The sequence below is a fragment of the Perna viridis genome, chromosome 2 (assembly GCF_037379345.1).
Source record: "Perna viridis isolate PV_CMFRI_1.1 ecotype Kerala chromosome 2, ASM3737934v1, whole genome shotgun sequence".
NCBI lineage: Eukaryota > Metazoa > Mollusca > Bivalvia > Mytilida > Mytilidae > Perna > Perna viridis.
Window position 1 is genome coordinate 994989 of NC_142446.1, and position 14408 is coordinate 1009396.

Below are 14408 nucleotides of genomic sequence, written 5' to 3' on the forward strand. Positions count from 1 at the left end.
GTAATCAACAAACACTTCATTGCTCATCTTGCTAAGAAGTCTAGTAGATAAACCAAATTTTTAAGCGTCATTTTGTAACATGACGAGTTGCAGTATACGACGGAAAAAAAAATTCTTGGTGCTTTATTATTTTCGGCACCCTGACTGGCCTTAGCCGTCTTTAATTGTATATTTCAATATCAGATACATAAAAATGTAAACGTCTTAGTTATCTGAACTACAGTAATTCAGAGTGTTTTGATTTTCTGATGAATACAAGTTTAACAGGTTCGGAGCAAGTCCTGAAATTAGCCGACGTTTTGTGCTTGAACTACGGGCCAAGTACCTCTATCATGTCTATGGCAGTGGCTGCATTCGTGGACAGGCAGCCTCTACAGGTTAATCATCCACACATCCAGTTTGAGCCAGTAACACACGGAAATCATGATGCAAATGGTTCATTTATGTTAGTGATGTGGAAATTATGAGAAATTCTTTTTTTACAAATATATACAAAATGATACGAATACAATTTAAATTGTAACTGATGTAATAAATGATGATTAAAATTCAGTAATACAAAATACACATTTAACAAACTTGGAAGACTATTTTAAACAAAGTTTGCACATAGAGAAGGATTGTTTTGGCACATGATTATGGCCTCCACATTTTAAATCATGATGCTGCCATTTCAGACAGCAGATGTGAAACATATCCAATTACACTGATCCTTCTTTGTTCCATGCGTTTTTTAACACCTTAGTTACATTGTAATTATATTTTTGACCATGATTTAATTAATTTTTTTTTAAACATCTGGTAAAGATGATGCATCGACTTAGGCACCAGTCATCATAACTTCTGTGACTTGTTTTGTGTCTGACCAACATAAAACTCGCCCGTTTTCAAGTCCCACTATCAAATATCAGTGATTTAGCTATCGCTTGTCATTTTCGCCATTTACGAAAAGATTTCATTAATGATGAAAATGTTTTAGATCGTTTTCGTCACTGATACTTTGGAAAGTGTTCATAAAAATTCCATTTAAAAGGTATTTCAGATAAATTTTCGTCACCTTAAATATAAATGTTAATAGAAAGTTACATAATTTCACCTGGCCTTACACCCTGACGAGTTTATGACCCCACCTTTGGTAATTACATGTACCTGGTTAACCAGATGTGAAATAATTCTATTGTTGTTAACCTGGCATCCCTGATATGTGCATGGTTGATAATCCTTTAAAATAACCACAATTAATCAATCTTTCGATCATTAGGAAAAAAAAGATAATCCCAGGGTTCTCACTCATCTTCAGCCGGTCGTTTTCGACCACTGAAAAAGCTTTGAGTTTACTCGAGACATTTCTGATGACATTTCTGATTTTAAGTACGTTTAAAATGTAACTTATATATATCCTTATTTTAAGGATTAGTCTTGTTAAACAATTTTGATCTTTAATGGATGCCGACCTATATTTACTCCCATATAAAAACAAACCCTTCATGAACCTCGCACATATACATGTATATAGCTATCTATTTTTAGACATTTAAATGCACACATTATCTATACAATGTCTCTAATGTGTGACTGGTCATCTAATGGATTTCAATTAATTTTAACCAAATACTGGACAGTTAGGAAGTATTAATCAATGATAAATATTTATTTTATGATTCTCTTTTCTTCTTTAAATGGCCCCGTGCAGGTCCAGGTGTTAAAAGAATAGGCCTGAAGCAGCGCTAAGCTTGTCGTATAAGGGCGACTAAATAGTGCTCAGAAACCTAGCCGGGGGCTAGGCGCTCTGCCCACAGAGCAACTGGGATGTGTGCCCCAGGTGGTGGAATGGGGTACCCCTGGCGTGTTACATGCTGGGGTTGTCAGGCTATAATACGGAAAACCTGACCGCAAACCATAGTGGTGCACCGTGTTGGGAAAGATGCCACGTTCCTTGCACGTTAAGAACCCTGCTGTGGTATTCGATAGGAGTAGGAACCTTTGCGCTCCGCCACAGGAGGCTAAATTGCCCGACCTTACCCATCCCCCCTTTTTCCAGTGGCAATCAAAATTTGTCGACCCTATTGTCCTTGTGTCCCATCCTTTTTTTTTTCATTTCATGTTCATTTTATCATCCATTTCATGTTCATCGTCTGAATATAGCTGAAATATTGCTGCTCGGACGTTAAACCCCAACAAACAAACAAACAAAATCTTCTTGAAATGAAATCACAATAATAACAAACTTCTTCAATTTGACTCATGAACGGGGGTCAGGGTTACTAAAAAATTACCACCCAGCAGTAGGACATCATGGAGCAACTGCTTACAGAGTTCAAAATTCTACAGTTGACTATGCCAGTGTGGCCAAGCTCCTTTCTATATGTTTTGCTTTACACAAAAGTGACTGAAGCCCTAAAGATCCTAGCTAAAACCCTGAATATGCAGTCAAAATAGCATATAATGCAAACAGGAAACTGTTCAGTTTATTAAATTATAAACACAGTTTGGGATGACATTACATTTGCGAATAAGTTTGACAACATTTCTGTAACGAATTTGGCATTTCCGTCAAAATTCTGTATGTTTTTGACGTAAACCCAATGTATAGACAATTAGCCTAAAGAGGCTCCCTGTCCACAAATGTGTGAACAAGGAGCCACTGCTTTGGTAAATAATTTCTTTGGTGTACATGTATGTTGTAGTAGGGGCTTAATGATTAAAAGGTATATTACAACAAATACAAAAAATTAATGTCTGTTAAAAATTGATAAAAAAAATAAAAACTTTCAACTCTTATATAAAAATAGATCAAGTGTTTCCTTAACATGGTTCTGCACAACTGTCTTCATGAAGTCTGTCGGTCTGATGGACAAAACCAGCAGTATTGGGATTTGATCAGAAGAAACTCATTTTCTGGAAGTCTGGCATTGTTCCATAGCTTAATTGTGAAAGAATTGTAACTCTTATTAGATTAAAGCAACATGTTGGGACTGAAATATGAAAACAAAATTTGGTCCTGTTAAAGCCCTGCTTCTCTTCAGTCCAGTATTTCTTGAATATATGGTGGACCAAATGTCTACAATTTTCTGAAAGATCTTCATGAAGACTTTAATTTGGCCACCAAAAAAATCTGTCAGTGACTTTAACATGTTTCTTGACTCAATTCTTTAGGACTTTGAATAATTACAAATATAGGTACATTTACATTTTTGTACATGTAATTTTAGTATCAACTGACAAAGTTGATTTGTCGCATAAAGATTTTTTTTCCTGTAAGTGTACATGTTTTAAGCCCACACCAATTTTTATGGTCTGTTTACAGGGTTTTAGCTAGGATTTTGAGGGCTTTAGTCACTTTTGTGCCAAGCATAAACGACATATTATGGGCAGTAGATTTTTGTAAATAGTATTATAAACTATATAAAGACATATATATATTTATTTTTATTTTAAGTTTACAGATACATACATACAATAAATATAATAAATATTACAATAAAATAACTGTTATTTTCTATAAGAAAACGTGTGTTACATAATAAAATAAAATAATTACTGTTAGAGAAATAGGTTTTTTTACATCATGACAAAGCTTTGATGCATTTAGTCTAGAAATAGTTACAATTTGACAAAAGCTACTATTATGGTATGAGAAATTCCTCCTGTCCTTTCCCAAAGACCACACCTCAAAAGCCTCCTTCAACCTAAAACTCCTCAAATCAGAAGGACGGAGACAGATCTTTAGAAGAGAACAGACTAACGAAACCTTGAGTCTGTTCCTAAGATACATGTAGGTCTTGATCAGATTGTACCTACTAAATCCCCTCTTGGGTCACCAGATGATAAAGCTGAAACTAGACAGATAGAAAGGAGCTTGGCCACATTGGCAGTCATTTGAACTCTGTAAGTGGTTGCTCTGTGATGTCTTACTGCTGGGTGGTAATTTTTAGTAACCTTTGACCCCGGATCATGAGTCAAATTGAAGAAGTCCGTTATCATTGTGATTTTGTTTCAAGAAGAAAAGAGAATCGTAAAATAAATATTTATTGTTGATTAATACTTCCTAACTGTCCGGCATTGCGTTAAAATTAATTGAAATCCATTAGATGACCAGTCACACATCTGAGACACTGTTTTTTATAGTGTGTGCATTTAAATTTCTAAAAATAGATAGCTATATATGTGTGAGGTTCGTGAAGGGTTTGTTTTTATATTTTTTTGCATCCATTAAAGATCGAAATTGTTTAACACGACTAACCCTTAAATTAATTATATATATAAGTTATATTTTAAACGTACTTGAAATCGGAAATGTCTCGAGTCATCTCGAAGCTTTTTTTCAGCGGTCAAAAACAATCGGCTAAGACGAGTGAGAATCCCGGGATTATCTTTTGTGCTCTTAATGTAATCCTTTTTAGGATTCAGCGCTGCAGATATTTTTCGTGGCGGTCAAAACAATATCTCCAGCTCTGAATTCCAAAAGGGATTACTCCTAATGATCAAAATATTGATAAATTAATTGTTGTTATTTTGAAGGATTATTAACGATGCACATATGAGGCTTGCCAGGTTAACAACAATAGAATGTATTTCACACCTGGTTGACCTGGTAATTACCAAGCAGGGCCGCAGGGTCATAAACTTGTCAAAGCGTTAGGCCAGGTGAAACTATGTAACTTTTGATTGACAGTTTTTAACAACTTTTATATTTAAGGTGACGAAATTGTTGAAAATTTACCTTAAATACTTTTCAAATGGAATTTTTTTTATACACTTAAAATTTTAAATAACGAAAACGATCTAAAATATTTTTGTCATCTATGAATTCCTTTTGTAAATGGCGAAAATGACGAGCGCTAGCTTAATCACTGTGTTTGCCAGTGGGTCCTGTTAATTTCGATCCCTGGGCATATTGTGCACTTGAAAGCAGCTGTTTATTTTTATCATTTCAATCAATAGACACATAGAATGTACATGTTGTTAAAATTAGCCCGTTTAATTTACATTTTACAACAAAAGTACATTAATAAGTTGTTTGTACATTTAAGTTGAATAACTGGCATTTTTCTTCTATTTAATTGTACAACTGTATAATAAATTACTGTGGAAGTACTTTTATTTGTGGAACCAATTTTCATGGTTTAGGGAAAAATATTAGTAGGTTCTTGATTTTAACAACTTGACCTTATATATTTACTGGAAATTTCTTTTTCATTGGGAACCTAATTTCATGGTTTACCAAATCCAGAAAAACTATGAAAATTACATTTACCCTACTAATAATGATACTTTCACAATACTATTCACACTGTGAGACACTGTTAACTTACATGTACATGTACTAGTTTTCAGGCTCTTTGATGCATCTTGGTAGGTAATGTTTAAATCTATACTTTCAGATTACCTGTATGATGACATCCAAAAAGAAAAGAAAGTCAGATATAAGTGTTGCTTCATTGCTGAGTAAGTTTAAAGTAACTAGTGCATTTGCAGTGTTACATTTAATTAAAAGAACTTGCAGTGTAATCCCCCAAAAAGCACAGTTTCTTGTTTCCCACAATACCTTGAATATACATATACTGTACATGTATGCATTGTTCAATGTAGAAATTTGCACTAGGGGTCATGATGACACAACCATAGTCTTCATAAGTAATTCTGTCCAATGGTCAAACTGGAAAAATTGCATTGGACCAAAAATATTTCACATTTCTAGGACCTGAAGTCCAGTATCAGTATCCTTTTGGAACTTAGACCTTTGTGTGGAAGATAAAGTTCACTTATCTGGTCTGATTGTATACAAGGACATTTGCGGTCACATTGTGGTATGATGTTAATTTTTCCATATCCTTGAGATGAATTAAGTCATGATACAATGTATTTTTATGATATTGTTTAGAATATTTCCTGCTAGAGAAAGCTTGCTATTAAAAATAGCTATTAAAAAAAACTGACCCCTTCTGTTCTGAAAATGGGGAATCTTGAACGATAGCAAGTTGATGATGGAAATTCTCAAAATGAAAAAAATTTCATAATCAACAAGCTAAATTTTTAGATTCTGTTTCTTTTAATTTTTCATAACAAAAACATAGGTGTCACTCCGCATCTGTGTCATGGCAGAAAGTCAAGAAACGTTGCTTTTCGACCAATGATGTTTCATAGACAGTGCAATACAATCACGCAACAACCAATTTCGGCCTGAGAACTCAAATCTCTCTAAAGACAAGAAATATTTTACTCACACTGCATGGTCAAGAAATGTGAAAATCAACTTAAAGTTAGAAAAAAAAGGAGCCAAAAGGGGTATACAGTAGGTGTTTATTTAAAATTAATGTGGAGTATGCTTATTATTCCCTCCACTTGAAAAGTTGGGGTATATAGTGATCGGGGTGTCCGTCATTCTGTCTGTAACAAATATTTCTGTCACAGATTTCTTGGATTCTACCGGAGGGAATGATTAGGTATTAAGTAATTTGGGAAAATTTCCATCACAGTTTTCTCAGCACCCATTCGAAGGAATGATAAGTTTTTTTGGTATGTGGCTAAAGCATGATGATTTGTACCATGCCTTCTTTTTCCAGGTTGCTAGGTCATGTACTTCCTGTTTTCGAAGCGACAAATTTGACATGTGCAGTATTTGGAAATTTTCAGTTGAAGATTTCTTAGCACAAATTGGAAGGAATGTTTGGTGATATACACTGTAGTAATTAAATAATCTTTTAAGATTTTTCTATTTACAGATTACTGCTTTAGATAAAATATTATTTAATTATTTAAAATTACTGCTTGCAAGAAACCATGATGCCACTGAGGACATTCACTTTGAAGGTTACATGTACATAGCACTTTTGAATATAACAAGAATGGATTTTGATAATACAATGACCCAACTAAGGTAAAAAATATCAGAATATCATTACAATTAAGATTTCTGTGTGTCATATTTGGCGGAACAGGGGGTATATATTTAGAGAGCATTACTCACAGTTTTTCTAGTTTTTCATTTAATTTTGAAAATTGTTTTTTTAAATTTGTTTCTTATGAAGTTCGAATTCGGTTTTAAGAATATAAAATAGATAATCAGATTTTAAATAGCATTTAGCATTTTTATGTTAAATGGGACCAACTTGGGCCACACCCTTAAAACTTTATTTCTGGTATGATTTAATTATTTTTAGCTCACCTGGTGGAAGGTCATGTGAGCTATTGCCATCACTTGGTGTCTTTCGTCATTAACAAATTTTCAAAACTCTTCTCCTCTGACGCTACTTGATCAGTTGGTACCAAACTTGGTATGAATGTTCCTTAGCGTATCTGGCACAAACATTATGTTTATATTTTTGATCTGTCAAAAAAACATGGCTGCTGTTACTAAAAATAAAACATAGGGGCCAAACTGCAGTTTTTTGCTTATATCTTCAAAACTGTTAGGTTTAGCCAAATTCTGATGTGGGTAAAAGTGTTCATCTTGTGGTAAAAGTGTTCAGCATGATGAGATCTATCTGTGGTCAAATTTTCATTTTTATCAGTGAAGCTATTTAAGAGTTATTGCCCTTTTTCGATGTTTTTTTGCTATTTTTAATGTTATTTCTTTAAAAATCTTCTCCTTCAACCAGGTAAGTGATTCAGGATCCTGGGAGCTCCTGTTTCTACATGCTTGAAGATTATGACATGATTTTTGGTATGTAAGTTCACCATGATAAGTTACTGGTCAAGTGTATGTTTTGTTCCACTACGATGATATTTACATTGGATTAACTAAAGGTCTAAAGCCTGAAAAAACACTCTTTTTCATTTTTTTATTGGATACCTTCTATATGAATTTCTCTTACGAACAAATTTACTTGAGTATCCAGCATTGGGATGCGTGGTCTCTAAGGTTCTTTAATTTCTTTCAAAAGTTTTCTCCTCTAACACTACTTGACCAATTGGAACCAAACTTGATTTGAGTGTTCCTTATGGTATCCTGCATAGAACTGATGTGGGGATTTTTGATCTGCTGTTACTAAAAATAGAACATAGGGGTCAGACTGTAGTTTTTCGCGTACATGTTTATCTCCAAAACGGTTAGGTTTAGCCAATTTCTTGTAATAGCTGAAATGATCCTAATTATAAGGCCTACAAAAGTCTTCAGGGATATAAATTTTCAGATTACTCCTTGTAAGAGTCATTGTCCTTGAAAGGGGAAAAATTACTCTTTTTATGCCCCTTGGACAAACTGTCGGGGGGCATATTAATTTACCCTTGTCCATCCGTCTGGATTACACATGATCATGGCTTATCCGGCTATCCCCTAGTACAGTTATTGAACTACATCTAAAATATTTTACAGGATATTTCTACACATGATGAAGGTGTGCAGGGCCAAAAAGTTTCGATTTTCGTGAAATATTATGGAAATTGGTGATTGTTACACTTAGTCATTTTACTCAGAAATATATTGATCATGGCTTGTCCAGCTATCTCCTGGTACAGTGTTTTGAACTACATTTAAAATATTTTACAGGATATTTCTACACATGATGAAGGTGTGCAGTGTCAAAGGATTTTGATTTTTTTGTGAAAAATTAGGCTTAGTTATTTTCATCAGAAATAGGGCTATATGGGTTGTATGGCTATCTCCTCCTGTGGTTTTTGAACTACATCTAAAATATTTTATGCAGGATGTTTCTACACATAATGATGGTGTGCATAGGATCTTGATTTTCATGAAATATTATGGTACTGGGTGATAGTTGGACTTAGTAATTTTTGTCAGAAATATATATCAAGCAACAAAGTTGGGGATTTGTTATTGGGGGTATTAACATTTTTATGTGTCCGTCAGTCCGTCCATCAGTCCGCTTTTTCTCATCGCAACCAGTCTGGCACTACCAAACAGAATTTCATGACACTATGTGGCCAGAATACATTATGTAGATATGCCTATATTTAGGAATTTCTCATCCCCAAATTGATCCCCAAATTTTTCTAGTTACGGTACTAGAACAGTTTGTCATTGCAAGTCTTGGAAGGATTAAGCTGAACCAACAGACCATGAGTAGCACAAGTCTTGGAAGGATTTCTGAATCTGCAAACCATGTCTTCATACAAAAATAAACATGTTCCTAATTTGGCAATCCGGCGAGCGGGGGCATCATTAGTGTCTAACAGACACATTTGATTTACTAAAAAAAATCACTACTAACAAATGACGCGGGGGCTTCTGTGATTAACAGGGCTTCTAGTTTTTTTTACAGATTTAGTCAATGTCTTGAGAACTATGATAGATAGAAAAAATATTTTCAATTGCTGAAATGATCCTTATGACAATTCCTACCAAAGTCTTCTTGAGTCAAAATTGTTGGACAACTTCTTGTAAAATTTATTGTCTTGAAAGGCAAAATTCAACAAGGTGATTGATTCAGGCTCCTGGGAGCCTCTTGTTTTCATTGGATAACTCTTGAAAATCTCTGCTTGGCCAGCACTCCACAGTGTAGTTTAGTTTCACACTTTTGACTAGGGATGAAAAATGACATTAATGGAAACCAGTGGTTGCTATAGTGATTAAAAATGAAGAATCTATTGTTGATAAAACATTTTCTGAAAAGGGAGACTTTTCAAAGTATTCTGCAACTGTTTTATATATTTTCAATGTTGAAGGGGCTTTTTCTCAATGACAATTTGACTTCATTGTGAAAGTGAAAGTAAGTCAATTTTTTACCATGCTAAATTTAATAAGTGGATTATAAATTGAAAGAGCTCAAAATCTAATGGCGATGCAAATGAGGACGGGGTTTTCGAAGGAAAAAGTTTAGACAGTTTCAGGGCATGAAATATAAATTTATAAAAGATATTTTGCGGAAAATTTGATATTTTTAAACCTGATTTTATGAACTTTTTTGCAAATTTTCGCATATTTTTGCATGGTTTTTATGGTTACCCTATTTGTTGTGGGTAATTTTTTTCCAGAAAATTTTCACTGCACCCTGAAGGCCTTGGCTTGAGCTATTTCTAGATATATAGATTTAAAGATGCTTGACAATTTTTTAAAGTGATAAATGTTACAAAGCATCAGATAACAAGACCAAAATTAGGCAGTTCTACAATACTGTGGAGTGCTGGCTTCAAGGGAGCTGCCAATACCCCTACACATTTAAAAAAAATGCTTTACATCTTAGAAACTAGTGTTTTTATGCTATGCTTTGATACAAGGGTTAAAAAAAATGTAAAATATGGTATGGACACATGTTGTTGTTAGGTAGGAAGTTCCTAGCAACCAATTATGCTGATTTTTTGCAAAGTTAACAGAACAGTCATTGAACTGATTCATGTGTGAATATGGCTCTTGCCATCACAAAGAATTGGAATATATTTTTAAAAGCTAAATATTTGTGCAGGTTACATGTAAAATAATTATCCAGGCAACTTTTAAGTGCTCAATAAGCAAAGGTTTAATAACCTTAGACCTGGAGTGGACTTTTTAGTATTTGGTTCTCTGTTCATCCAGATTTCTGTGATTTTTCATGCGAAGAACTTCAAATGCACTATTTTGGCATAAAACCTGTGTTAAAAGCTTACAAAACCCCAAATTTAGGGTTTATAAGTACATATGGGTTGTCATTTTGTATGTTTTAAGTGAAAATTATCATTTAAAAGATGAATATAGCAAAACAGGTGAAATGCATATCTGCACTTAGGTATAAGGAAGGTTCTCCACTAATGAAGAGGAGATAGCCTAATATGAGAATGCCTCTAAAATTGTTATGAATTGTCCAATTTTGATAAATTTGGTATCATATTACTGGTAAGAAGGTAAGCTTTCAAGATATAACTAGAAAATTACAATATTTAATATTGCATTCTGCTTAAGCCAGCACTCCACAGTTTAGTTAAGTTTCACACTTTTGACTAGGGATGAAAAATGACATTAATGGAAACTGTTGGTTGCTATAGTGATTAAAAATGAAGAATCTATTGTTGATAAAACATTTTCTGAAAAGGGAGACTTTTCAAAGTATTTTGCAACTGTTTTATATATTTTCAATGTTGAAGGGGCTTTTTGTCAATGATAAGTTGCCTTCATTGTGAATTGAAAGTAAGTCAGTTTTTTACCATGCTAAATTTAATAAGTGGATTACAAAGTGAAATAGCTCAAAATCTAACTTGCGATGCCCATATGAGGAAGGAGTTCTTGAAGAAAAAAGTTTAGACAGTTTCAGAGCATGAAATAAAAAATTAAGATATATTGCGGGAAATTTGATATTTTTAAACCTGATTTTATGAACTTTTTTGCAAATTTTCGCATATTTTTGCATGGTTTCTATGGTAACCCTATATGCTGTGGGTAATTTTTTTCCAGAAAATATTCGCTGCACCCTGAAGGCCTTGGCTTGAGCTATTTCTAGATATATAGATTTACAGAAGCTTGACAATTTTTTAAAGTGATAAATGTTACAAAGCATCATATAACAAGACCAAAATTAGGCAGTTCTACAATACTGTGGAGTGCTGGCTTGCATTTATCAATCAGTTTTGGAATATCACTAGTTGTTTTTGAGTTTCATGTAAGGGGTTAAAATGGGCACAAAACATCTTATGAAAGACCTTCTGATTTTAATGAAGGAATTTTGCAAATTGTTCATCTTGATATGTACATGTACATGTATGCTAACTGATTTACTCTATCATTATCCCTTTATGAGATAAAGGGATCCAAAGTGGATCATAGAACTTTAAACTAAAATTGAATATCAAAACGTTGTGCAACAGTGTAATTGTGATTAGTGTAATTGATCATTTTTGCAATGTAATGGGTAATTTAATTAATTACATTCCAAGTCCATACCACAAAAGGAAGGTTTGCACAGATTTGGGGGTAATGGTCCTTACTGTCAAGGGACTTAAGGCAAATAAATAAACATATAGACATCGGCTTGACTTGAGTAGAAGTTGTTGTATCTCTATTATATTGTTTCTTCCAAACCGAAACATAGGGTTGGAACTGTTAAATGGGGGCTATGGTCTTATACTTTGAAAAAACTTTACATTAAATGAACATTTTTCCTTCTTTTTCTCTCCTGTGGGCGCACAGTTTTCCGTTGGTCAATCTGAATTTCCAGATTTTTTTTGGTTCTGTATCCTGATCTGTTTCGTTTATTTAAAGTACCAATGAACTTAATGGGTCACAATGTTCTAGGAAAATTACAGGCCATGGGACACAATTGTTTCTTTTAACCTTGCTGACACAGCAAAACACAGACAGAAAACAAACAGGCACTGCCAGCCAACCTGAAAAAATTTAAGTATATTGAAAATCGAGTATCCGTGGGTGTGGGCGTGGATGGTATAAGAAGCCTTTAAGATAGAAGTGTAGCAGCAACATCAAAATGAATGATAATTTGCATCTGCAGAATGTCATTAATAAATAAACAACTCTGAAAATGAAACTATAAAGTACTGTACTATAGTGAAAAATTGTGGGAGAACTTGATTTCAGTCTAATTCTTATGCTTAACTAAATGAAATTATATTTCAAATTTTACAGGATAGTTAATTACTGTATTTAGTTGATCATATTGCATTTTGATTCTTCTACATGTAATTTTACAGGAGTTATGGGGTCTTTGTTTTTATTTTTTGGCTGCAGGAGACATATGTATATCAATATGTCAAAAATAGTAATCTTACTATACATGTAGCATTGTAAGTCAATAGTAATCATACATGTAGCATTAACGGTCAGTAGTAATTATGCATGTATCTTTGACAGTCAGTAGTTATCATACATGTAGCATTGACAGTCATTAGATATCATACATGTAGCTTTGACAGTTGCTAGTAATCATACATGTATCATTGATAGTCAGTTGTAATCTTTCATGTAACATTAACAGTCAGTAGTAATCATACATGTAGTGTTGACAGTTACTAGTAATCATACATGTAGCATTGAGTCAGTAATCATACATGTAGCATTAACAGTCATTAGTAATCATACATGTAGTTTTGACAGTCAGTTGTAATCACACTTGTAGCATTGTCAGTTTTGTGTGGAGTCAAAGTCTGTAATATTCAGTAGATCTCCTATGACATTATTCAGATTTACTCATTATCATACTGACATAGATGATTTTTACACAATATGAAATTTTTGTTTCTACATATTTCAGTTACCTGCCAATTTGTGATCATGGTTTGCCACAAATTGACAACATAAAATTGTGTACTGTGAAGGATACAATGTACACGTGATTCTAAATAAAATGAATAAATTTGTTTTTATAAGGCATGCGTGTACATTGTTGTAAATTGTAGGCAGTTTATGTTTAACTCCTGGCGTCGGTTTCACAAGAAGTTGTAAGTGTGATATTGATCGTAAATTATGACGTCATGATGCTATTTTAGTTTATGACGTCATTACTTATGATCAACATTACACTTACAACTTTTTGTGAAATTGACGCCTGGGGTCAACTTCTAGTGAGTAGCTAATAAATGTAGCTATTAAAAATTTTAATGAGCAAGAAAAGTCTCATACGGTAAACACTAAAAATTCATTTTATGCAAATTTGGTCACTTCACTGAAAATGTAAAGCCTATTCCCTGAGTCATTTTATTTAATAAACAAAAATGGTCCCATGCCTTAAATTATATACTACTGGGGATAAATAAAGCCTATAAACCTATAAGCCTAGCTAATTAATAAACATAACTTATTTTTATTTGTAGGTATAGATGATGGGGAAACTTGTATATTTTGTCTGAGGAAAGATAACAATGAGGAGGACTATGGAAAGTTCATAAAAAAATGTGGTTTACAGGTTCATTACTTTTGTATGGTATGTATAAACTAGTAGAGGTACAATGTACTTGTATTCTATAAACAGACACAGCTAATACACATATTCTATTGACCAACACAGCTAATACACATATTCTATTGACAGACACAGCTAGTACTCATATTCTATAAACAGACACAGCTAGTACTCATATTCTATAAACAGACACAGCTAGTACTCATATTCTATTGACATACACAGCTAGTACTCATATTCTATAAACAGACACAGCTAGTACTCATATTCTATAAACAGACACAGCTAATACACATATTCTATTGACATACACAGCTAGTACTCATATTCTATAGACAGACACAGCTAGTACTTATATTCTATAAACAGACACAGCTAATACACATATTCTATTGACAGACACAGCTAGTACTCATATTCTATTGACCGACACAGCTAATACTCATATTCTATAGACATACACAGCTAGTACTCGTATTCTATTGACAGACACAGCTAGTACTCATATTCTATAAACAGACACAGCTAGTACTCATATTTTATTGACATACACAGCTAGTACTCATATTCTATTAACAGACACAGCTAGTACTCATATTCTATTGACATACACAGCTAGTACTC

At 33.4% G+C, this 14408-nt stretch overlaps 1 protein-coding gene across 4 annotated transcripts in view; it reads left to right on the plus strand.

Annotated features, from left to right (window-relative positions):
* LOC148623240 (uncharacterized) overlaps positions 1-14408 on the plus strand; it is a 33557-nt gene that overhangs the window by 188 nt on the left and 18961 nt on the right. For 2 of the 4 annotated variants that reach the window (XM_088564930.1, XM_088564931.1), the window contains exons 2-3: positions 5385-5448; positions 13696-13805. In XM_088564930.1, coding sequence (XP_088421056.1) covers positions 5385-5448; positions 13696-13805 — 174 coding nt within the window. Of the gene's footprint in view, positions 1-2; positions 446-5384; positions 5449-6730; positions 6881-13695; positions 13806-14408 lie in introns of those variants that run through there. The other 2 variants (XM_088564932.1, XM_088564933.1) reach the window with 2 other exon arrangements.